This window comes from Procambarus clarkii, chromosome 47, assembly GCF_040958095.1.
Source record: "Procambarus clarkii isolate CNS0578487 chromosome 47, FALCON_Pclarkii_2.0, whole genome shotgun sequence".
NCBI classification, from domain to species: domain Eukaryota; kingdom Metazoa; phylum Arthropoda; class Malacostraca; order Decapoda; family Cambaridae; genus Procambarus; species Procambarus clarkii.
The window spans coordinates 25,374,264-25,401,554 of record NC_091196.1 but is presented as its reverse complement, the minus strand read 5'-3'; the positions used below and the strand labels follow the sequence as shown (position 1 = coordinate 25,401,554).

At 37.0% G+C, this 27,291-nt stretch overlaps 2 protein-coding genes across 3 annotated transcripts; both read left to right on the top strand.

Moving 5' to 3' along the window:
- The first annotated feature begins 296 nt into the window (after positions 1-296).
- On the top strand, positions 297-9,832 carry Tpt (tRNA 2'-phosphotransferase). 2 transcript variants are annotated; one of them, XM_045749951.2, is made up of 6 exons: positions 297-407; positions 5,739-5,873; positions 7,667-7,780; positions 8,592-8,820; positions 9,365-9,472; positions 9,695-9,832. In XM_045749951.2, exons 1-6 carry the CDS (start codon positions 405-407, stop codon positions 9,709-9,711), a joined length of 606 nt encoding a protein of 201 aa, XP_045605907.1. In that variant the 5' UTR covers positions 297-404; the 3' UTR covers positions 9,712-9,832. The 2 variants fall into 2 exon arrangements, with proteins under 2 accessions (XP_045605907.1, XP_045605908.1); XM_045749952.2 differs by lacking the exon at positions 7,667-7,780 and having other exon boundaries at positions 304-407.
- Positions 9,833-10,157: 325 nt separating this feature from the next.
- LOC123763019 (speckle targeted PIP5K1A-regulated poly(A) polymerase) lies at positions 10,158-26,494 on the top strand. The gene is made up of 8 exons (XM_045749950.2): positions 10,158-10,341; positions 10,930-11,038; positions 11,651-11,748; positions 12,830-12,974; positions 16,302-16,453; positions 17,795-17,871; positions 19,350-19,538; positions 20,176-26,494. Exons 1-8 carry the CDS (start codon positions 10,158-10,160, stop codon positions 21,805-21,807), a joined length of 2,586 nt encoding a protein of 861 aa, XP_045605906.2. The 3' UTR covers positions 21,808-26,494.
- The last annotated feature ends 797 nt before the right edge of the window (positions 26,495-27,291 follow it).

The window sequence follows — 27,291 nt, the reverse complement described above, 5'->3', positions numbered from 1 at the left end:
CAGGGGAAAATGTATCAGAGGAAATAAAACCACAGCAACTTAGACATAAATAATAATAAAATTTTCAGCACATTGCCCAATGTGATCTTAGGGAACTTGGTGCCTGTGAATATTATAATTCACTCTTCATGCTGCATTCTATATTTCCACAGCTTCTCCTTACACATAATTTATCTCCAAAAATAAACTATAAAAGGCACACAACTGTTGTATATTATGTAGGTAAGTGTTAAAATAAGAGAGTGGTGGAGGTTGTATACTTTAGTGTCGTTACCCTCCCCGCTTTAACCAGTTGTTGTCGTGTTGTGGCGACGGGTGGCCACAGCCAGAGGTTATCAACACCAGTTTACCCCAAGCTGGCCTCTTACTTTGACGCTACTCTGGATCTCAGCACAGGTATTGCAATGGTAGGCCATGGTGTTGTAGTGGTGTGGCTGTGACTAGTGTGAGTGGCGGCTGTGGGGCATGGCTTAGGGAAGGTGAAGAGGGTAGAGGAATGGTGGTTTAGCGGCAGTACTCTTGGGCTTGCACACTTGCCCAGGTACTCTTGCCCCTAGCACTCTTTCCCAGGTACACGTGCCCTAACACACACTTGCCCAAATGCACTTTTTTCTAGTACTTTTTCTCTAGTACCTGCACCCACTTATCAACCCCGCTCCTGTGCCAGGTCAGTCCACTACGGGCTCACCATAGCCTATGCTACTTGGAACTCTTTGTTCTGAGTAGCTGAATTTAAAACAATGACAACATTCGGGACTCGAGGCTGAAAAAAAAAGAAAATATATATATATATATATATATATATATATATATATATATATATATATATATATATATATATATATATATATATATATAGGGAAGGGAGTACCACCTCTGGCTGGAAGAAGGGGAACCCATAGCCTCGGAGGAAACCACACATAACGCATTGGAGTGAATGTGGGTCCCCTCCAATACAGTTTCTGTGTGCTTTTCTCCTACCACCCCCTTCCCTTTTTTTTTTTCCTTTATTGTGTATTTAAAGGTTACAAAACATACAAGTCAAATGCCTAAAGGTTATGGATCTCTTGAAGCTCCTCCGCTTCTGGACAGGAACCGAGGACGCAGCAAGCATTTCCCCTCTGGATCGCCACACTGAGACGCTGAAATAAAAAACTGGAAGCCCTTGGGTCTCTGGTGACGTCAATGAGCTTGGACCCCAATTCCTTGAGAAATCCCAAGGCACTCTTGCCCCAGGGGCCATGCGTCTCAGACGCTATGGGAACAAAGAGGTATTGACCTTCCAGTCGCCTGTACTTGAGTGATTTTGCTGTTTCCCTGTGGTTGGCCGCCCCACCTGCTTGATCAGCTCCGAAGTGTACATAGGTGTCAGCCAGGGTGGATACACATGTGTAGTCCCACACCAACTGTCTACCCTCCTTCCATGAGTATATGGTGATGCCATCAGGGCGAAGTGCTGGGAAATCCGGGTTTTGGACTCCTAGGATGCGAGGTTCTCTCTCCGCTGGGCACCCAGCTGAGACGAGGCTTCTCTTGATGATGTCATTGACCTCGTTGTGTCTTGCATGCCAGCCCTTTGTGCTTCCGCAATGCAACCCATGCAGTCCGTATTGGTCTGCTTCCACCCTGTTGCAAATACACTTGTATTCAGTGTGAATTGGGGCACCAAGGCGGAGGGCCACTGCTACACGAAGGGATTCTGGATCTAGGCGCGTGCCCATTGCAGACAATATATATATATATATATATATATATATATATATATATATATATATAATATATATATATATTATATATATATATATAATATTATATAATATATATATATAATATATATATATAATATATATATATAATATATATATATAATATATACATTATATATATATATATATATTATATATATATATATATTATATATATAATATTTTTTTATAGACATTTTTTTCATGGGCATAATTGGACAGACTTGTTGCTAGGCAAGGAAGTAAATGAGATGTAGCCAAATTTTGCAAAATATATGATGAAGGCACACAAACATTTATACCAAAACAGAGGTGCAGACTTAGGAAACAGGGTTGGTTCAACAGAAATTGTGAGAGGGCCAGAGATCAAAAGACACAAGCATGGAATCATTACAGGAAGAGGCCAAAGCCCCAAACATATCAACAAAAATGCAAGAAACTACACGTCGGTAAGGAGAGAGGCAGAGAGGAACTTTGAGAACGGTATATTAGACAAATGTAAATCAAATCCAGGCCTTTTCTATAAATTAATTAAAAGCAAGCTGCAGGTTAAGGATAATATTCAGTGGTTGAAAATGGGAGACAGATACACAGAAAATGAAAAGAAAATGTGTGAAACATTAAATGAAAAGTTCCAAAGTGTGTTTATACAAAATAAGATCTTCAGGGAACCAGACAAAATAAGAATTCCAGAGAACAACATAAAGCACATAGAGGTGTCTAGAGACGAAGTGAAACAAATGCTCTTGGAGCTAAGTAAGAACAAAGCAGTTGGCCCAAATGGAGTTTCAGCATGGGTTCTGAGAGAATGTGCACCTGAGCTCAGCATTCCACTTAAACTGATTTTTCAGACTTTCCTGTGTACAGGAGTCATAGCAGATGTGTGAAAAAAGGCTAACTTAGTTCCAGTCTACAAAAGTGGCAGCAGGGAAGACCTACTTAATTATAGACCTGCATCATTGACAAGTGTAATAGTCAAAATATTGGAAAAAATAATTCAAACTAAATTGGTAGAACATCTGGAGAGAGACAATATAATATTGGACAGACAGTATGGTTTTCGATCTGGAAGATCCTGTGTATCGAATTTACTCGGTTTCAATGATCGAGCCACAGAGATTTTACAAGAAAAAGAAGGTTGGGTTGACTGCATCTATCTGGACCTTAAGGCTTTCAATAGAGTTCCACATACGAGGTTGTTCTGGAAACTGGAACATATTGGAGAGGTGACAGGTAAGCTTCTAACATGGATGAAAAATTTTCTAATTGATAGAAAAATGAGGGCAGTAATCAAGAGGCAATGTATCGGACTGGAGAAATGTCACAAGTGTAGTACCACAGGGTTCAGTTCTTGCACCGGTGATGTTCATTTTCTACATAAATGATCTGCCAGATGTAATACAGAATTATATGAACATGTTTGTTGATGCGAAGATAATAGGAAGGATAAGAAACTTAGATGATTGTAATGCATTTCAAGAAGACCTTGACAAAATAAGTTTATGGAGCACCACTTGGTAAATGGAATTTAATGTGCATAAATGCCATGTTATAGAATGTGGAATAGAATATAGACCCCCACACACAACCTATAAATTATGTGCAAAATTTTTAAAGACTTCTGATAAAGAAAGAGATCTAGGGGTGGTTCTAGATAGAAAACTACTGTATCACCTGAAGACCATGTAACGAACGTTGTGCGAGGAGCCTATGCTACGCTTTCTAACGTCAGAAGTGCTTTTAAATACATGGATGGCGAAATACTAAAATAGTTCACGACTTTTGTCCGTACATACGTATGTATATACGTGTACTCAACTAGTTGTGTTTGCGGGGGTTGAGCTCTGGCTCTTTGGTCCCGCCTCTCAAACGTCAATCAACAGGTGTACAGATTCCTGAGCCTATTGGGCTCTATCATATCTACATTTGAAACTGTGTATGGAGTCAGCCTCCACCACATCACTTCCTAATGCATTCCATTTGTCAACCACTCTGACACTAAAAAAGTTCTTTCTAATATCTCTGTGGCTCATTTGGGCGCTCAGTTTCCACCTGTGTCCCCTTGTGTTAAATAGCCTGATAAATAGTTAAATAGTTAAAACGTGTGTGTAAGTACGTACGTAGGTGTGTATGTAAGTGTACATACGCACGTGTGTACGTACGTGTGTAAGTGTACGTACGTGTGTACGTATGTGTGTACGTAAGTGTGTACGTACGTGTGTACGTAAGTGTGTACGTACGTTTACGTACGCGTGTACGTACGTGTGTACGTAAGTGTACGTACGTGTGTACGCACATACACAGTGGGGCCTGGTAGCCTGGTGGATTGTGCGCAGAACTCGTAATTCTGTGGCGCGGGTTCGATTCCCGCACCAGGGAGAAACAAATGGGCAAAGTTTCTTTCACCTTGAATGCCCCCGTTACCTAGCAGTAAATGGGTACCTGGGAGTTAGTCAGCTGTCATGGGCTGCTTCCTGGGGTGTGTGTGTGTGTGGTGTGGAAAAAAAAGTAGTTAGTAAACAGTTGATTGACAGTCGAGACGGGCCAAAAGAGCAAAGCTCAACCCCCGCAAACACAACTAGGTGAATACACGTTTTATGTACGTACGTACATATGCGTGTACGTATGTACGTGTCTGTGTACATGTACTTGTCCGTATGTACGTGTCTGGACATCCGTGTATGTGTCCGTGCACGTACGGACGGATGCATGCACATATGTACATACGAATGCACGCACACGTGTTCAGACGGACGTGTACGCACGCATGTGTACGGACACGTACGTATTTACATGAATGTACGTACACGGACGTACAGACACATACGTACTTACATGTACATTTGTGTCCATGTACGTACGTGTCTGGGTATGTACGTGTTCGGACACATACACACGTACGTTCATGGACACGTATGTACATCCGTGTACGTATGCATGTACGTGTACATACGCATGTACGTGTACATACGCATGCACGTGTATGTACGCACGCACGTGTACGTATGGACGTACATGTATGTACGCACGTGTAAGTCCGTGTACAGACGTGTACGCCTACATACGTGTCTATGTACATGCATGTATGTGTACGCATACAAACGAACGTGTCCATGTACGTACGTGTCCGTGAATACACACACACGTATGTACGTGCACTCGTCACAGCATCTGCACAGTACCGGGTACCTGGCTAGTTGAGAGAGACTGCCACTCCATCTCTTGTGGCAGCTTATATGTTTTATTATTAAAGAGTGCCCTATTGTCACATTATCTTCTTTACTTAAGTATAAGTCAATATGTAAAGGTTCAAAATAAGGCAAATTGGTTACTAAGAATCACTTCAAGAGGTGCTAGTAATAAAACTGCTCATGAAATGTTTAGCTGTCTTTGTCAAGACGAATTTAGATTGTGCAGCTCAATTTTAGCACCATACTTTAGAAAAGACAGATTCTTTAGAAAGTGATGGATAACAAATGTTAATCAGGAGCATTATAAGCCTATACAATTTTAATACAAAGAAAGGTTGAAAAAGCTTTCCTCTAATTCTCTAGAAAAGTCAAAGGGTAGTGGGAATATAAATTGGTACAAGGGATATTGCAAGTTTCTAAGTATATTGACAGTATAACATGTAATAGTGTACAGTTTTATAGTGTGTGTGTATGTGTGTAAATCACGAAAATTAACACGTGATGGAAAATGTCACCCTTCACCCTTCTGAATATGTATTATTAAATACGAAAGTACTTAAGGAAATTCCTGTTTCAATTCTTCCTTTGTATTTTTTTTTATATGAACATTGTTTCAAGTACACTTGGTAGAATGGGCATGATGTCTCATGTGTACCTAAATCATGTTAGATTTTGTGACCTTTTTAAATGCTAATCTTATAACATTATATTGTTTGACCATTTTATTTTATTTATAAGTTTGTCCATTGTGTGCTTTTTAATAATTCTTAGCATTATGAAATACTTTTGTTGTTTTGAACAGTCGAAGGCTGATGTTCGTTTGAGCAAAACTCTTACGTGGTTGCTGCGACACGGAGCCGAGAAGGAAGGCTTGACTATATCGACAGAAGGCTGGGCTAACCTTGAGGATGTACTGAAGAGACCGAATTTCAAAAAGGTTAGAAGCATTTCTCTTTTTTTCATGCAAATAATTTGTCATGCTGTAACGGCATTATGCCTTAGGCCTACTGCCTAATGAGAATACTTGCTAAAATTGCTCTTTACTACTAGGTCACATGAGTGGCAGGAATTATGTTTGACCTACCAGGGACCAGAGCCACAACCTGGCCCCATTATAGCAGAGTGAGAGTGACATTGTGCCACTCCACCTGGAAAGCATCCAGGAAGTCAGCAAAGCATTACAGACAACTGCAAGGTTCACAAAGATAAAAATCTGAAAATTGCCAAATAACTTTCCAAACAATCGAGGGGAAAATGATCGAAACACATAAGCCTAACTCAAACTCGTTAGTACCAACAATCATCACTAGGCTGTGATGGTAGCTTCTTTATCATTTGACCTTGGTGGAACCACTGTTACTTATATTTCGCACCATTCTTCAAATTCTTGGGCATTTATTTTTACCTCCAGCCTCCTTGCTCCTCCTGAACCATCCTGGTCACTCGACAGTCCTTGCTTTTCTTTCCTCTCCTTGGTTCTTGTCTTCCCTCTTGGGTCTGGGATACCTTTCTTAAGGCAGTGCTTTTGTTAGCCTGGTGGGTTAGGGAGCTTCATGCTCTTCTCTTGAGGCAGAGGTTCTGCTTTTTTGGCTCAGATGGGTGGTTTCTTTCTCTGCAGCCACGTTCTTTTTGTTTTTTCAAAGAATGAATTGGTGGGCTTCCAGAGGAATTCTCTGGGGATTTGTATTTGTTTGGTCCAGCTGGGGGGTGCACAATTTTTTTGTCTGGTGGCAGTTTTTTGCCGCAACCTGCATGCCACTAGTTCTTCCTCAGTGGATGCAAAGTGGATTGATCCCAATTCTTTGGTTGTGTTCCTAAACTCACTTTCGCAGGTTGTTCAATGTGTTGTGTCAAGCTGGCCTGCAGTCTACCCGAGTCCATGTTTGCAAATACCCTGCTCTTCCTGAGGTTTCTGTAACATATCTTTGGCTGATATTTTGGCTCGGGAATATTGATGGTTTAACAAAGTCAAAGCGGCCCAGTATTTGTCGGTATTTTGGCTCCTTGTTGTTTCTGTGTTGCTTTGGGATGCATTTCCTGGCTTTCTCCTTGCTTTAGTACCTGCAGTCTCTCCTCCCTTCTGGTGAGTCCCTTGCTTTTCTTCATGGTTCATGAAGCCACTGGGGGCTCCCCAGAAATCTAGCATTAAATGTAATGAAATGCCTCTTTCTGTTAGAGCCCCGGTTACTCCCCGACTCCGTCCTTCCTTTGAGGTGTTTGTTCATTGATGTTTCCTTCATCTGCTCCAGAACTGACCTGTGAGGTTTGGTCGGGGGCCAGGACTCTGGAGTGCCTGGTGACAGTTGTTGGTACTAATGGGTTCAAATTAGTTTCAAATGTTTCAATCGTTTCTCTTGAATTGTTTGGAGAGTATGCTGGCAGTTTCAAAGCTTGTCTTTGTGAACCTTGCAGTTGTCTGTAATGCTTTGCTGACTTGATGCTTTCATGGTGCGGTGGCGGAAAGTGTACTCCGTGCTTGAGAGACAGGCCAGATTCTGGCTCTGGTCCCTGGTAGACCAAACAGAATTCCTGTGATCAGTGTGACCTAGTACTGTAGTAACAAGTAATCTCGGCAATATAGCTTCAAGGAGTTGCTTGGGCTCTACCAGAAAGAGGTATTTCATTAAATTTAACACTGGTTTTGAATGATACAAATATATTGAAGCAGAAAATGTTTATATATGACAATAAACAATTTCATAAATCTGGTTCACTTGTTCCTTTGTCCAGGTAGGGATTGATAAAGTGAAGGAGATTGTTGCCAACTGCCCCAAACAGCGCTTTGCACTCAAAGAAGAGAATGGTGAAATCTATATCAGAGCCAATCAGGGACATTCATTCCAGGTACAGGCCTATCATATATTCTGCACAAGCTAGATTGCTGTAGTTGTTTTATGTTAATGTCTTCATTGTGTGTTCAGGGATTCAATATCTTAACACTCACAACTGGGAGGTGTGCTGTTTTTTATTTAGGGACAGCATTGATGAATGGATTGGGTGTGTGTGTCAAAGGAAGTGTACTGGATATATTTCAAACACTGTATTGCTATCATTCACGTTTAATACATTAGATTTTATTTCTACTGTTTTCTTTCTCTATGTATGTTATGTTATACTTTAAATATATTATACACTACCTGCACTCGTCTCCTCGTGGGCATTTTCACATGATCGAATTGAACATGCTATGCTGTACTGTATTATATATTTTGCATGATTATCATCAGTCCTTCAAAATATTTTTTTTTTTTTTTGCAAATATAAATATGGGGATTTTACATCATTAAAATAAGGGTTACTTTTCGGTTACCGTTCGATGATTCTGAGGATCAACATCCCCACAGTCTGGTCTCTGATCAGGCCTCCAGGTTGGTGGTCTGGTCAATCAGGCTGTTTGACACAGCTGCTTGCAGCCTAACAAATGAGTCACAGTCTGGTTGATCAGGTATCTTTTTAAGGGGCTGTATATGTTCTGACTTGCCTTAAATATGGAAATTTTGTACTGATAGGTGATAATAAAAATTTTGTTTGACAAGTGACTAAGAAAATACTGTAATAGAAGAAAAATAATATGATCCAGTCAAATGTATTTTCAGCTGTTTCTAGAAGTAATTTTTAGATTCACACTGGTAATAAATAAGTGATGCTTTTGCAGGTTGATGATCTTGACTTAGAGGAGATTACAACTGACAGTGACTTGTCAACTGTAGTCCATGGAACGTATTACTCCCACTGGAACAGCATCAAAGAACAAGGTCTGAGTCGCATGAAACGCACACACATACATTTTGCTCCTGGTCTTCCTGGAGAATCGGGTGTCATCAGTGGTATGCGCTCATCCTGTCAGATCTTGATTTATTTAGATCTTGCCAAAGCTCTGAAAGGTAGGTGCCTGCAACTTTCATTGAGTTGCACTGAGGAAAAAAAAAGAATGTCTAAAGATAATGAGGATAGGCTTTGTAAACATACAACAAAAATGGGGGATGTAAGCAAATAAAAATGAAAAGACAAAGTTAAAGAAATGAAAACAGAATGGGAATAATAATACTCAGTGGGAATGTGGAGTGAGGGTAAGGGTAATAGACTCCAACAATTGTTCTTCATTGTCATTGCTTAATTTATTTTCTTTAAATTTATTTTAGTAAGACAACATTGTATTTTTAGTGCATCACAGCATAGATCTATTTGATATTATCATGCTTGGCGGACATCATTCTGATTTGCGCATCTGTTCTTGGGTTTCCTATGATGTAACACTCAAAGATGAAATTGGAATTGTAGTAAATGGCTTAAAAATTAAAGTTAATATATAAACTGCACCTCATGCCAGTGTCCAGTAATAGTCTTGATTTTATTTTGGATGAAGCTTTTGCTGATAGTACTTATCAGACTCATTATTTGGAGTAATAGTATGCCTTAATGTTGCAGCGGGCTTCAAGTTCTACAGGTCGGCTAATAATGTGATAATGTGCTCGGGCAATGAAGGTGGATATCTTCCCCCAGAATATTTTCTCAAGGTTGTTGACAGGAAGACTGGTAAGTCTGTTAAACAGTGTTATACAAACTGATGTAACTGGCTTGCTAACCAGGCATGTAGTGCACTCAAATGTTTCATTTATATCTTTGTTTATCTTCTTCATTTCATATTTTTGTTTAATTTTCCAAGACACTGTTGGCCACATTTATATAACTCTTTGTAAATTAGATGTGATTGAATATTCTGTACTGTAGTGTATAACATATTTCTTATCTTTCCAGAGAGAAACTTGATGTAATTGCCGAATGGTCCCAGGATTGACAAGTTGCTGGAATAGATTTTTATACATTTTTCCTTGGATCAGATTGTATTTATTTGAATAGTAATATCACCCACGTTTGTTCAAGATTAAGTGGATTGTGATTCCTGATTTTTTTTTTTTTTTTTTAATTTCATAATACTGTACTGTATATTCAAAGTGTTTTATACAGTACCTTAACTCAAGTGTGCAGTTATTTGTTAAGTAAGGTAGTAAGAACTAGTAAGGTAGACACAACAATAGTGATATGACACAATCTCTCTTGATTAATTTGTTGTAGGTAGTATAGTGAAAATGCTATTTAACGTTGATGTTTGTAAATGTTATTTACAAAGAATGAGAACTATAGTGTGAGTTGCATAAGCCAGTATACTAAAGACACAATACTGTAAGTGCCTTGTTATGAAGTACTTTTAATATCTACAATGTCAAACAAGGGGATCACCTCGGCCATTCAAGCTACGTACAAATGCACCGCATGCAAAACCTCGACTCTGGACAAATGTGCTTACATCACACACATCTTGGGGAAAAAACATCAAAAGCAACTCAAAAGCAAAAATTTACCACAACCAAATGATGAACACAATCGCACCATCCATGTAACAGGTAAGACCTGGCCCAGTTCAGACAAGGTTTTTTTTATGATATGGCTGTCTTTCACAAAATTTTAATTATAAACAGTGGATGCGATTATTTATTGATTAAATTTTCTATATATAAATAAAAAATAAATTTTCAAAATTGTGAAAATGAATGCACATGTTACTGGTATTAAAAATATTATTTTAATCCCTTGTATATGTGTGTCCATTGTTATGTTTTCTGTTTTGTCGATGTACTGTATTTAATAATGTGTATCCATGTTGTACTTTTAATGGTTCTAGATATTAATTCCAGTATCCTATTTGCTTTTATTTGTAAACTTTGACTGTACTGGTACTATAGAATACTATATTAGGGTTTGTTGACATTCTGTACAGTACTTAAAATTCAATGGTTGGCAAGCTATTCTTAAAAAAAATTTGATTGGTGAATGAACATCATTTATTTTGGTGACCTGTGTTGAGTGCTTTATTTTCAAGAAGCAATTCTTTGCAAAATTTCTTAATGCTTTATTAGTTAAATTTGTAAATAATTCATTTTGAGAACGTTTCTCCATGTATAAAATTGTTTTACAATGTGTTGTAACTCCAGGGTACGATCGTTCCACTCCTGTTGAGGCGGTTCTTGGAGTCTTTTTGCAGTATGGAGTGCGGAATATCAACCACCATTATAACTACAGTTTCATTGAGTTTGAGTCAGTGTAAGTCTGTTTTTAGCTTTTATCTTGTAGTTGTAGAGGATTTTGATAGCCTCTGTCACTCTTGTAATCTGATCTAAGATGAGCCTTTCATGGTTGCTCTCATATCAGATAAACTGTTGGTGCTTATATCCTGCAAGCTGACACAGCCTAGATGATTAGGCATCCTTTGAAAAAGCCAAGCAAGTGTCATCTTGTAATTCCCACAGTATTAAATTTTGCTTGTAAGATGTTTACAACTTTGAAGCTATGCTTGCTGCATTCCTGCTTTTAATAGGTATTAACTTGTCCCTTCTAATTTCCCTCTCAGTCCAGTAAACATATATTTGGTATGTAAATTAAGGACCTAACTTTTGAATGTTATCTTTGGATATATAGAAGTGCTCCAAGGTGATCTCAGACTTTCAGACTTTTTATTGAGGCAGTTGGATCAAAACAAAATTATTAATATTTTTCTATCATTTGTAGAATTCAAAGGATATCTAATTCTGCATGGAAATTTTGCCACTAATTAATGCAGGCTCCTTCACCTGCACCCCCCTTCTTATTATATACATATACATCTGTATCATATCTGTATACTATTTGAAAACTTCAAACTTCACTTTGATACAGGGATATGGTCAAGAAAGTGCTGAGAGAGTCTCACTACTGCAGAGACACCCGCTTGCAGGTATCTGCTAGTCACCGTAAAAGCCACAACCAGAGCACAGGTTCGTTGAATTTGATTCTGTCAAATCTTTAAATTCGATTATTTCTGGATTTTGGTCGAGATAGTACTAGCATAATTTTGTTCGTACGTAGGTTTTAAACGTAACATTTAAATTAATTATAGTATACCAACAGTAGAGCTGAGCTATTGCAAATAAGTTTAATTATTATTAATGTGTATTATTAATTGATTGAATAACTTAGTTTTAACAAAAACTGTAGTAAACTGTGGCACAATTGGTTCATGAAAAAAAAGTCCCAGATTTGATTCCTACAGCAGGAAAAAAACATTTAAGTATGTTTTCTTTCACCTGAGAGTGTTCACCTAGCAGTAAATAGGTACCCAGGAGATTGACAATTGCTGAGAATTGCATCCTCGTGAAGGTCAGTCATGAACCATTGGTAAATGGTTGGGGTGTATGAATATATTCTTGTTCTCCAGATTTATTTTTTCTAATTTGTTCTTTCCAATATGTTCCAAGAACACAAAACCAGGCTATGTATTTCCAAGACATACAATACTGTATTACAAATACAACCAATGAGCAAATTCATCAAAAGAATTTTAGTTTATTAAATTTCTAATAAAGAAAAGGTGTGTTCCTTCTATATACAGTACAGTATACTGTACCATAACAAAAAATAAGTTGATGGTAACTAGTAAAATTGATAGTTTTGAGTCATTATATAATAATGAAATATATACAATAAGTATATCTATCAACAATTTGTATTTTAGTCACAAAATACCTGTACAACAAAAAAAATTGTCAATTTCCCTGAATGATTTGTTTATTTCTTGTTGATTTTTCGACTAGTAAGAAAAAAGGAATACTGTATTCTTTTCACATGTATTATTAATCATTACAAGATTCAAAATGGTAAATAATTCTTAAGAAAAAAGAAATAATTTACTTGAAAATAAAAGTGTAAATTGCATGTAAATCAATTCCAGTGTACTTAAATATATGTACAGTACATACTCCCAAGTCCTGACCTTCCTGTATCGGAGCCCCTTGTAATTTAACTGTATAGCTGTTTTGTTGGGTATTGGCAATTACTAATGCCCGGGTGGACTTCCAGGCGATAGTATGGTAACAATCAGCACAAGTCTTAGTGAAAAGCTGAAGGAACGAGTTAAGGGACGACAGTTGGACCTCTTGATTGATAATCTGATTCGCGAGATTGAGCTGAAGCCAGAAGATTATAGGATACGGGAATACCTCAGGTGAGTTCTCAACAAATTACAGTATCAACATAAAATAATATTAACCATGTCTTGGCTTAGGTAGTTAGTCGAGCTTGGGCCGTTACTGAAGAAGGAAACCTTTTTGCAAGTCTTTAATTGGAGCATTATATAACGGAAGGATTCATGGTGTTTTTCTTATCATATGCATCATTATTCCCATGGTCCTTCTGGATCTTCCCATGCTGGATGGAGGTAGCCACATAAATAGTTTGTGACATTTTAAAGTTCCATTAATTGAGATAGAAAACTGGAACAAGTTTACAAGAAGGGTGAAGGTAAGCGAGTACAAGAAAGAAAAGCTAAAATGCATGAAAATACAAGACACAAATAAAGATACACTAAAAAGAATGTAAAGAAATTGTGTACCATATTCAAGTGAGGTGTAGAGGCAAAGAAAAGGAAATGGACTATAAAGTAATACTGTAGTGTAAGTGCAGTATAGCCAAAACAACAATAAATGGAGGGAAGTGATATATGGGAAGGATGTATCTCCTTCAATTTAAGCAGGAGATGCATTTCATATTTGTTCTCATATCTTAAACAAAATGACTACTACTGCCATTTTTCCCACAAGAATTGCAGAAGATAGTAGTACACACCTGTATTTTAAAAGTCGGTACCTTACATGGATAGTATTTGAAGTTAGATGAAGTGAGCACCAGCTTAATGGCATTTACCTCTACCTTGCCTCTTATACTTATCTGTTGTGTTCACTGATTTTACCCTCCAAATAGCTTCTCTTCATGGGGGTATCCTGTGTTACTCAGTCAGTTTTTCTGTGATGAAAGTCGCTGAATACTAATAAAGTTAATCTCGTCACACACTTTCCTGGGCCTTGTGCTGTTAACTAGTGAATTGTATATGATGGCTACCACTTTCCCTTCAAGCTTCAAAATGCATTTTCAATTGCAGTGCTACTCCCATCTTGTCTCCTGTATGTTCTCTCATCTTTGATCATTCCTTGGAGTCATTCTACCCATTGTGTTAGTGTTATGAATGTTAGCTGGGGGGGGCAGAGCTCAGGTGTATTTAATACATGTTGATTCAGACCTGTTTGCAACTATGGATACTAAACTCTGTATTTGCGTATTGTCTTTTAAGACATGTATTGATTTAGGTACACCTCTTGATATTGATGTACAATTTCCTGTTGTCAACTACTGTTGTAATACTTGGTTCCAATTTTTCAATATTACTTTGCCAGGCTGCACTTGCCCTGTTTGTTGCTTAAATATAATATTTTTCAGTCATCTTGTGTTACATCACTTGCCATAAGAAACTGTAGGGTCTTTTGTTAAGTGCCTTTTTTTTCCATGTCATTCCTATTTATTTTGGTAATTTGTATATCACTGATTTTTTACCTCTCCATCTCTTATTAGAGTGCACTAAACCCTGTTTAGTCCTTACAGTTTCTAACCTGATTGTTTTGATTGCTTTCTCAACTTTTGTGCCTCTTAAGAGCTGCTGCAAAGATTTTATCTGCATCGTCCTCAACCCAGCTTCTTATTGCTCCTATTTTCCATGCTACTTCTGTCTGTAGTGAATGCCGCCTCTCTGTTCTCATGCTTCCTCGTCTCTAAAACTTTTATCACCTCTCGTCTGTTCATATATCTTTTCAGTTTCTCCATTTTTAGGAGAGACTTATTTTTAGCAACCTCTCTGGATTCTTGTCACCCTTATTTTTCATATTTTTCATATGCTCAGTATATCTTGGTTCAGTACCATCATTTCTTCTAGACCCTTTTAATATTTCTCATTAATTTCTCTTGCTTTCATACTGTCTTGTCTTTGACTGTTTCCTTTTCCAACTTGAATTTCTTTTTATTTAGTGTGCTTTCTTCCTCCATGGTTTATGATGGCTACTTCACTGGAACTCATAACTGCCCCCATATCTTGTTTTTCTCCTTTACATACTGTGTGTTTTGTTGTTCACATACGCTCATTGACCTGCTCATTCCTGTTTTATCACTTGTTCCGTCTGGTATATCTCGTTTTTTCTCATTGCTCTTTCTTTCTTTGAAGCCCGCATGGGATGTTATTTCTTATTGCTCCCATTTCATTTTTTCTTTTTAAATTTGTCATTCATTTCTTCAAAGCTATGCATGAGATAAGATTTCCCTGGAGTGTTTTTTTTTTTTTTTAACTTTTGCTCTCCAGCTGGCCTTTGTAGATTCTGCCTCTTCCCATTTAGTGTTCACTGCTTGTTCTATCACCAAAATGTTAGCAGGAATGTGTTCACAGCATTGTGCCAGGTAACACCTAGTTTTCTGTGGAGAGCTCCTCCAGCTCCCCGGAGCTATACCTGGCTGATGTGTGTGTATTAGACCATGGCATCAGTCAATTTGAATGGAGTTCTAGCCTACCAGGGACCAGGGTTGTCAGAACCTGGCAACCCCTCAATGAGGCATGAGGAGCAATGGCCTATAGAACCCCCATGTGGCCTAACTCGGTAGATAGCAGACATGGAATGCTTTCAACCACATTGGAGGGGTTCTATAGGCCATTGCTCCTTGTGCTTCTCTGAGGGGGCCAGGTTCTGGATAGAACTCCATTCAAATTGACTGATCCCACGGTCTAATACATACATATCAGCCCGGTATCGCTTCGGGGGATCGGGAGAGCCTACGAGACTCGCCCAGAAAGTGTAATTTCATTACATTCAGCGCTGTTTTTTTTATAATCACTAATAGCTTAATACACACCTCATAATATTTGCAGATCATCCCTTGCTTCCTTGCTGGATAGCGATTGACCCCCCCCCCCCCAATCATTTTTCACATTTTGTTATAACTGTCTTTATTTCATTACTGTTCCAAACTCTTCTTGGTCACTTGAGCTACTTGCTTCTGGTGTATGATCACTGCTGGTGATTGGAGACTGCCAAAATATACCACAGGTGTTGCTGTGACAACACCTGTGGTATATTGAGGGTCACGTGCGTATATGATATGTTATTGCCTCCATTGTTTGGGTTAGTCAGGGATCATGACAATTAAGTAATGGTAGGATCTGTTCTCCATTACTCCTATAATTATCTTAACAAATGCAAATGTTTTCTTACAAAAATATAAATATTGCAATGTTTTTCTGGTTTAAAGTACAGTATATACAGTTCTGTATGGTTATATAATTTAAGAACATTTTGCTTTTAGTTGTAGAAAATAAGATTAAATTCTATAAAGTAAAAACTGAAACTTTGTTGATTTTAACTCCTCATATGATGGAGTTGCCTAATCCCAAGAGGATAAGATGTTTTATTATAGAAACAAACTTTATTATAATTTCTTCATTTATCTTTGCTAACAGGAGCAGAATGGTGCAGTTTTTGATGCGTGGTTTTCCCCGTGTATTTGGATTTGTCTTTGGATCCTCGGCAAACAATTTGGGTTTCAGAGGATGTGATGTTGATATGTATGTTGATATTGGGGTCAATCCGTGGGCATCGTGTTACTCTAGAGGTAAGTGAAATTCGCTCTTATTTACAGTAATGTTATTGAAAATACATTATGCTGTGGTTACCACAACTGTGTCCTCATATTACAGATATGAGATTTTTTTATATATTTCCTTTGATACTATTATTCCATTCTTTTATTCTAAATCCCACTTAGTTGCTTACTAAAGTGAAATTTTGCTGTATGACTGTTGGTCATTCTGGTAATAAGGAGTACTGGAGATCTTCCAGCTGAAAGGCGCTATAGAAACCTCAGAATTCATACTCTCTCAAAGGCTTTTCAACCCGCTCATTTGGCAACTCTGAAATGGCGAAGGAGTGCCTGAAGTACAGTTGACCTCATTCAGTTGATTACTCTTTCTTTCACCTGGTAGCATCTGAAACATATGGCCTGCCTCATCCCACTGTTTAATGTCTGTTTTCATGTTTGAAGTACTTGGTACCCTAGAGTTGTTTTCTGTTTTGTGTGTGTGTGTGTATTCACTTAGTTGTGCTTACAGGGGTTGAGCTCTGCTCTTTTGGCCCGCCTCTCAATTGTCAATCAACATCCAGCCCCCCCAGCACACACACACACACACACACACACACACCCAGGAAGCACCCCGTAACAGCTGTCTAACTCCCAGATACCTGTTTACTGTTAGGTAACAGGGGCATCAGGGTGAAAGAAGCCCTGCCCATTTGTTTTCAACCATCGCCGGGGATTGAACCCAGACCCTAGGATTATGAATCCCAAGCGCTGTCCAGTCAGCCACTGGCCCCCCCTGTGGCTGTGTGTGTTTGCAGGGGGGGGGGGAGGTTACAGACTGGTTTCTGACTGGATCGTGCCTTAGCTCAGCTTATGGGCTGCTTATGCCATTTTGTTGCTTAGAGTATAATCACTTTAGGTTAGGGGGCACTGATAACTAATACCTTGGCAGTCAGGCTTCTGCCTCGGTAACGTACCAGCAAATCAGGTGACTTGAAATTAGTGTGCATACTCACCGTTTGCTTTATATTTTTCACCTATGTGTGAAAGATGTCGGCTCTTTTCAAATCCAGATATATGCAATTGTTCACCTTACTCTTTCTTTCAATATTTTTGTGGCTATCGTAGGAACTTAAGTATTTGTTATGCTTGGTCTATATATATAATATATATATATCATTGTTTATCTTTGTGTGCTTTGAAAATTTTTAGTAGTTTCAGCTAATTGTAACTCTGCCCTCAGTGCATTTACCTATGTATTGTTTCCCTAAATCAAATGGAATTATTTGCTTTTAAGTAGGTCTTTCTCCCAATCATGTATATCCTTGAATTGAACTGAAGTAAATTATATTAACCTTTGTAATTTTGTCATTCCAGCCGAAGCCGAAAGTAAAGCAAGTGACTTGACGTTTTATCTTGCACGAGAGATTAGGCAATCAAAAATGGGCATCAAGGTTTGTTACACTTAGTTTATCTCCAGAAATTTATTGTTGTATTGCAGTATTGATAATGTGATGTCTGAGTTAAATATAGCATCTCATTGTGTTGAATGTATTCAAACACCAAATACAGTGAGGGCTATTTTAAACAAATCTATGGCTGCTTTTCCTAAGAATGCAGTATTTTAGTCTTGAAATTTTAATGCTTTAGTGCACTATTTGACTGTTCATCACAGCACAAATGTAAAAGCTGAACCTCTTTGAAAATGTACATTAGCTATGTTCCCTGAAATTGGAAAATAGATGATGAAACTTGAGTATATTGGTGCCAAACAGATGTGCTGAACTATGGTATTGATAATTTATAAGTGACGCCTAGTGTTAAAAGACGTATATATACAGTATAGCAGGTTCCAGGTTTGGCAGTTTATGAGGGACTTTTTAACCAAATGTACAACTGCATATTAACATTTCCAGATCCTACTCTGTGAGCTATAGATTTCCCAGTAGTTGGTGGTAATAATCACAGACAAAGGTTCAGTTATTTCTTAAGTTATTCTCTTAACTGCTACTGCATCACCAACTATGCACAAGATTTGTATGGAAACAGCTACCTGAGGAGTGGCTGCATTAATTATGTCCATTTGGGTTACCGTATAGTTTATACCTTTGAGCGTTCAAATTTATATTTATGTTGAAGTAGGGAAACCAATCCAAGGAATGGGTTGTAAAAGATGCAAAACAACAGATTGGGTGACAACAAGAGGGCCTGGTCTCTTCTGCAGGAGGTCCCATGGAAGTTAAAGTCAAGGGAAAGGCAACAAATAAGATGACAATTTGTTTCCAAGAAATATACAGAGACTATGAGGAAGGTTATCCTCAGGAAGAAAGTTGACGGAAAAGTAATACTGACACATGGTTCGATATCCTGTGCAGAGAACTAAGGGCAGGTTCAGGAAAACGTAGAAATAATACAGAGAATTGAAAACATAAGTGAACGAAGAGGCATTTAAGCTGAATGAGAAATGAGTACACAGTCATGAAAGAAGCTGAGCAGCAATTTGAAAATAATATATTGTGTCAAAAACATTGGACCAACTCAAGTTGTTACATAGTCACTCACAGAGAGAAGCAAAAGATATGATTGTGCTTTGGCAAAATTAGCTAGATGTATTAAGGAGTCAGAATGGAGACTGAGGGTGGGAGATGACAGCCAAAAGAACATCACATAGCATTCAGGAGAAAGTAAAAACAAGATATATGTTTGAACGTGGATATATGTTAAGTGCAAGAGGCAGTTGGACAAGGAACATAAACCTTGTGCGAATCATATAGTAACAACATCAAAACACTCCCACATATGTATAAGTGCATGTAAACATTTTTACGAAAACCAAGTCTTATTTAAGTATTGTATTTAAAGCATTGATTTGTCTGGCTTATCACTAAAGTTGTCTAGAGTTGAAAATGGTGCTACAGTACTGCTTTTTCAGGTTCAGGCAGTCGCCAGAGCACGTGTGCCTATTGTGAAATTTCAAGATGCCAATACTGGGCTGTTGGTTGACCTGTCTTTCCGACATGGCATGCCTGTGTACAACACACAACTCATCTACAGTTATTCAAAGGCACATCCTTTGGTCCGACCATACTTGATGCTTGTCAGGTACTGGGCCAAGATACAGGTGGGTTTTCTAGTACTGTATATGGTTTTTCAACTTGTGTATAAACAAAATTAAATTTCCTGCCAATTTTTAAGTGAACGTACTATAACTTTTCTGAAAGTCACAAGATTATAGTTGAAGTTAAAAATTGCGATCTTGTATGAATAATGCTTTAACAATATGATGAATAGAAGAAATCATTTTAATTAAATATTACATGTAAATTGAGATTAAAACTCGTCTGACATTCATATGGACAAATTTCAGAAACTCGATCAAGTTCGTGATTGATTTTTCTCTTACTAATTACACTCCCTCTCAAAAGAAAAGTACTATATAAAAGTACCATGAGCCATATTTAGTTACAAGGGTACTTTTCTGAGCAGTACCACGCTTACTTTCTTGGGTAATGTTCCCATGGACAGGACTAAACACAACAGGATAGATCAGTATTCCACACTTTCATAATCAATTCATTAAATTATGCATTGTCAAAGGATCTGATTTATTATATATCAATAAAATAGTACCTTGCTTTAAATATAAATAAAAAGTTTTCTAAATTACTTAACGCTGCAGCGGTAAGGTTTCTTCACTCGTCTTTTTTTCATCATCACTCCCCCCCCCCCATGTTAAAGATTGTCTTGTCTCCTTTCAGGGTGTGGCAGGTGGAGGGCAACCATCATTTCTCATAACTAATTATGCTTTAACCATGCTTATGCTTTTCTACTTAATGTCAAGAGATGATCCTATAATTCCATGCGTATCAGATCTAAAGGAGAACCAAACACCAGAGCTTGACTCTGTCATTGGTGGCTGGGACTGTTCTTTTAATAGAGATATGAGTGAGTGGAATAAAAGAACACACAATGTGACTGTTATGGAGCTTGCCAGAGACTTCTTTACCTTTTATGGGAATCTTGAAGCCTCAAAATGGGTCATTAGTCCATTGGCTGGAAAATTGATTGATAAGAATGATTTCAAAGATAAAGAATTAAGAAAACTTCCCATTTGTATGACCTGGTATTGCCGACAAAATGTTGAAATTCAGTTGAACACAGCACTGTGCCTCCAGGATCCTTTTGAGCATAGCCATAACTGCACCAGGGGACTGCGAGAAGGGCCTCTTGCAGAGTTCCAGTACAAGTGCCGTAAAGCTGCAGAAATTTGTGATAATATAGTAAAAGGACAACAGTCATTGAGTGACTTCCTTAAAACAATTGAAATTTCACCAAATGTACTTAAAGAAATCTGCTCAAGTGTTTCTCCTAAGGAAATGGATCAATCTGTTGAAGAAATAATAACACTTGACGACTCAGATTGTGCTTCTCAGGATTCTATTGAAGTTCTGAATTTGTCTTCAGAAAAAGAAAGTGAATCGGGTACAAGTCCTAAATCCAAACGCACATCTCGATTATCAAAGGATATTACCAAAATTAATAATTTGTCTGAAAATGAAGATGTAATTATAGTTATTTCTGGAGATTCACGAGAAGTATTAACAAAAAGCATAAAGAATGGTTCAACATCCACAAAAACAGAAGTGTCAGAAAACGGTGTTGATGAGAGCAAGGAAGGTTCTGATGTATCAATAATACTACCAGAAGTTGAACCAGAAAAGAAAATTTATAAATTTCCACTTTTATTTTCTCAAATTCCTGAGTTTAGTATCACATTTGATGGTGCAGTGTCTGGTGGAAAAGGTATCATGACTGCTGCAGATGACATAGGACATGCTGCTTGCTCAATAGTTCACTTTGCATTGCAGCAATGCTTGAAAGTTGATGTCTCTGTAATTGAGGCTTTTATGGGTGACCGAAAAAGGAAGTCCTTTACACAAGATGACAACTCTGACACAGGAAAACGTATCAAGGGAGCGGATGGAGAAAGTGTTCCAATACTCACCAAGTTCCGTAGATTATCCCAGTACCACTGTGTGGCAGTATCTCAGTTGTGGGTTGGAAGAAAGAAAATATCAAAAAGGGTTCCAATGGGGAAGAATGTCACTCCCCTCCAGTATGAACTGGCTGTCACTGAAGTTCAGATCAGTGATTCTGGTGTGATGATCAGTTCAAATTCACAAGCTGATTCCGACAAGCTAAACTTTATTATTGAGTTGTGGCAGAAGTGTAATGAACCTAGTAACATTCTTGTGACTGGAGATTCAAGATCAAATTTGAAAGTAACTCGTGCTCAGATGATTCCCATGTTTACCTATCTTACATCACTGACCCAGAGTCTTCTGAGAAAAGTGATGCTTTATGTTGTTGGTACAGCATCAAAAAGATAGTGAAAGTATCAGGATTTATCCAATCTTATGTGGTGGTATATTTTGTCATTTTATAGTTTGTACAAGAAACAGGTGTGATTAAAATGCTACTGTGATGGGATATCCTGGAAACTAATGAGTGAATGTGTTATTCTACATTATAGTGTGTAATAGGACAGAAAAGGACAATATGTAATCAGGATGATCTGTACATTAAACAAGATTACTAATGTATGATTGACAGTGATATCTTTTATGGTGGGACATTGACAATTCTGGTATTGATGCTGAACACTTGCCATATTTGTAGGTAATATTTTTATCTCCATCTTGTGTGCATAGTTGTTCCTATTTGTTGATATAACTTAATATCAACAGCTAATGTACATATTTTCCCAGGTGCAACATTGAATGGGCAGTTATAGGGTATAAAAGTAATTGAAAATATTAGTTTGTCAAAATGGGATATTTTCAGGCATATAAGATGACCGAGTGAAATAATACTAGAGGATTGTTAAAATGGATTATATTTAGTGCTATCTGGATATCTATAATTAATTTATACTGTCTCGGTTTCCTTTAAGACAAAAAAATGGTAAACCTGATTGTTGAGATGTACAGTAAATGGTAAACCTGCTCGTTGAGATATGTAAAATGAGGTCGGTTCAAACATTGTACCTGATACTATCCAGCTTTTCTCTTCATGCAGTTGTGTGTATATATACTTGCCTAGATGTGCTTGCAGGGATTATAGCTCGGCTCCAAATAGTGTATTCTTAGATTAATGTAATGATTTAGTTCCCCACCTTTTTTTTATTATTTACTTTTAAAATTTTGTATTGCATTAGCTTGAATGACAGGCATGATGCCTCTTGATAATTACACAGAAATCACAATAGTGTAATGCATCAAATGAGCAAATCCACAAGGGACCCCTTGTGGATTTGTTCATTTGATGCATCACGCTATTGTGATTTCTGTGTGTAATGAAGTAAGGGCGAAGAGGTAGAACAGCCTATTGACAGAGCTCGGGTGCATGGAGAATGCTCTACAAGGCTAAAAGCATATAAACTCCAAAATTTGGGTACATGGGGGAATTTTGTAAAACTCTGGTTTGTGTCTCTTGAGAGACTGCAGGATCTGTGGTAGGTCAGGATGATTTCCCAGTTGCAATTCTTTTACCATGTTGTAGCCCAGTCGATTAAGGCAGCGTCTGGGATCCTCTCTGACGTAGGTTTGAAGCCTCGTCACGGCCCTTGTGGATTTGTTCTCTTGATAATTACTTCTGAAAGTGAACTTTAACGACTTCATTAACCAATTTCACTCATTGATGGCTGTCAGTAAAGCAATTCTTTTTTGTAAAGTTTGCATTCATGTCCCCACTCGTTCTGGTGATGATATATTTGAACAATGCTTTGGCTATTCCCCTATAGTGTCTTATCATTTTCCTCACCCTTTTCTTGTCACAAAAGCCCTGAGAAAAAGCATTGTTACATAACTATTCTTTTTTGTAATTTAGACTTGTACATATTCAGGTGTGGGAAAAAGGGGGTGTAGACCTGCGAGTTAGTCGGTGAGTGAGTGAGCGAGTGAGCATATGAGAGTGCAAGTTGTGGTCTGTAGTGTTTGCGTGTATTGTAACATTATCATCCCTAAATAAGGACAGCTTACTATTTTTTTAAATTGAAATTTAATTAAAATTCTTTTGTAATAAAAGTTGCAGGATGAGAAATGAGGATAAGAGATTCGATGAATACAGGTACAGTATATTGATGAATATGTACTCAATGAATATATAGCAAGACACTATGGTTTCTGAATGCAAATGTTGTTCCATAGCATTAAAAATAATTATTTTTCCATGATATAGATGCAGTGTGAGGAAAGCAGTGTAGCAATAATATACATGCACACCCTGTAAACTAGAAAATGCCAGCCAACATACAGGCAAAACTGGGAGGAAGCTGGTGGCTATAATTTGTGCAGCATCAGTTACCCGTTGTCATGTCCAGGCTAGGGAGTAGATATGGTTAGGTTTCAATAGTTCCCCAATTTTAAACCTTTGAACTTTGTTAAAGTACATTACTTTATGTATTTAAAGAGGTTAAATAACCATTTTTTAATGAAAGCTAAACTCATCACTCAATGGTACTTTTATTGATTATACCAAAACTGTAGTTCTTGCTTATTATTTAAGATGAATTAGGTACGAAGTATATTTAATGTGAAATAGTAGGTCATGCTTATTGAAATATCATAATGTGTTTACAAAATAACTTTTCTGTTCTTTTAAAGAATCCTTTATATTTTATATTGGAATTATTATGGCTGTGTTATGTTTTATAATGTTAGTGATTAGCCTTTTTTTAAATGAGCTCGTGAGTAAGATAGTGGAAATCATTTTTTCTTTTTTCTTTTTTTAAGTGCATTTGCAAAGTATAACAAAGAGTGCTCAAGTGGATAGTGGTTTAACCAACCCGTTCTCGCAAATTCGTAAAGTCAATATTGACTTATTAAATAAGTGCATAGGTGACATACTAAACATAATAGATACCCTTAAAAAGCTTCATAGAAAACACCGACCTTACCTAACCTTGTTAGTATCTTAAGATAAGCATCTTATAGCTTCGTAATTACAATTGTTACTTAACCTATTATAGGTATAGGTTAAGTAATAATTGTAATTACGAAGCAATAAGATGCTTATCTTAAGATACTAACAAGGTTAGATAAGGTCGGTGTTTTCTATGAAGCTTTTTTAGGGTATCTATTATGTTTAGTATATCACCTATGCACGTAGTTAATAAGTCAATATTGACTATACGAATTTGCGAGACCGGGTTGGTTTAACATAAGACCTTAAAATTTTGTTTGTATGGTTAGGCAGTGGCAAGAATTTGCAAGTTAGTACGTAATGTAGAATAACGTTCTGTATGCTAAAATGTTTACTTTATAGATCCATAAGTTTTCAGGCATAATTGAGCATCCCTTATTACACGATTGGGATTTAGTGACAAGTATGTCACGGCATTCTCCATGTTAGGCAAGTGACATCATTGTAAGCTTCCCAGTCACAATTATGGGTGTTCTATTTTACAAGTGCAATAGTTATGAAATACTTTAGTGGCAACAAGTACAGTAGAATGACCCAAAGGCCTGAAATCCATATTAGATGTATACTTACAAATGTTTCTCTTGTGGAAAATAATTGGCAAGGACTATACAACCTTAAGTAAAGCTAAATTTTAATTTAAAAAATAAGCAGTGTTAACAGTACTGGATATCTTGACAACATTGGGAAAGATTTGATATTTTTGTTTTAGTAAATTGTACAATATTTAGAATCCCATTTATTTTTCCTAATATAATAAATACAGTATGTCTGTCCAATATTATCTATTACCAGATAAGTTGCATTTATATTTGTGACACCACTGTGATCATTTTGGTATGAGAGTAGTGGGTGTGTGTTTGTGTGATCAGCCAGAAAGTAACTGATTAAGGTCTGTAATTACAGCAAGTAGTCTTTGTTGTATACCACATAATGCAATATTTTTAATTTCTTTAAAGATCTTACAATAACAAATTCCTGCTTTTGTCTGTTAAGCTTAAAAAAATTATCAGCACTTTTGTAATTAATTGAAAGGCATCAAAATTAATACTTTTGTCGTGTTCAGATTTGATTATTTTAAGGTTTCTGATCCCAACATGTTTATTAATTTAGCATTTTTGTTCTGTATATGTAATTGAAGTTGCAGTGTTGCTGTTTTTAGACAGCATTAACTTCAGAGAGGTATTTGTGAGGCAAGTGCTGCAGCTACCAAAGCATGTAGTGTGGAGGTTGTGTGCTGGACAGTTGTACAAACAAACCACTTTAAAGATAAAAAAAAAAAATTAAATTACCTTTTTACATAAAGGCAAGGTTAACAAATTTGCATTGTATTCCTATCCAGGTAACAAGAACATACAATTGCAGATGTGGTTAAACAGATTTCCCGTTATTGATTAAAAAAGAAACAATTCTGCCATGTTCAATGTGATTTTGATCCAACATTTGATGTACTGTACTTAGTTTTGCACTTGTACACAATACATTACTAGAATTTTCTGCTATCCATTATTTGCATTTTTTTCCTTTCTAATCACCTTTATAAGTTTTTCGGTTATATGTTTCTTTATCCATTCACATGCAGTACTTGCATGTTATCTTCACTGAGGGAATCCATCCAATTTTCTCATTAGCGGATGAAGAGTAAAAGAATATTTAGGCTGTAACTGTAATCTGTAACAATCTTGTTTTACAGCAGATTCTTTGTAATTGTTTACATACTTTTAGCAGTCTTTTCATGGTGTGCTTTTATCTTCTCTTGATCTCCTTTTTGTTTTATGGTACTTTGATATTTTACTAAAGGTTCCCCAGTTTTGATATTGAATGTTTTCTATAATTATTTGTATATGCCTCTGATACAACCGAATATTAATTTGGTGTATAAAGCACTATGGTAATTTTTAATGCCATGGATTGTTAATCTTGAAGAGCGTAAAAGACTAGTTTATTTTCAGCCGTTAAGATTTCTTAATCTAATAAATTTTGAAACAAAAGTATTATTTTATGTAGTGTTTGGGTCTTGTGTGTAGACTTTTGCAGAGATTAGTGATCATGCATTATTATATTCTTAAGAGTTCCAGTAAAGCTTTCCTGGGTCCATTTGTGTTTGACTTGCCTTAGTAACAAGTACAATATTCAAGCTTAGCATTTTCATTAAGTTATAATGACACCGATTCTTTTAATTGTATACTGGTTATGATCCAGGAACTATGATGGATTGTTATTCCTCAGCATGATCAGCACCAGGGTGGTAGAATGGAACTGATGCAGTGTTATTTACACTAGCTGCCTTCAAGAAATTCTTCATATTGTAACCAGTTTCCTAGATCTGTGATATATCCCCATACCTGGGGCCATGACATGTGGTACATAACATGTGGATATGTCAACTTGTCATGTACATAAAAGAATTCAAGTACTTTGTACATGCAGAAAGATGTAACCAAGTGTCAACTGTTCAATAAATAACATTGCAGTATTAAAAAAGATTGGTTACTTTTTTTTCCAAACTGCTTCAGTTTTCAAATGATTTACTAACTAGCAACTTCTGTATGTTATCTGGGATGTGATTGTCACATGCTTGATCTAATTAGACAATTTTGCAAGCTTGAATGCTGTTGTAAAACAAAACTTATTACAAAAAACTTAAGTACTGTAATTATCAACAGATGATACTTAGCCAGACTGTAACATCTGTATGCTTTGCTGGATATTCAAAAAGTGCTAAATATCACTCAAGATGCCAATACGAGAAAAAGAACTAGGCATCCAATATCAAACGTATCCATCAAGGATTCTATATAGGGAAAAGTGACCCTGAGGGGCACCAGGAAAGTAGAACAAATGATCATCCTAAAATCGAACAATTCTACAGGAAGGTACATAACTATATGAGA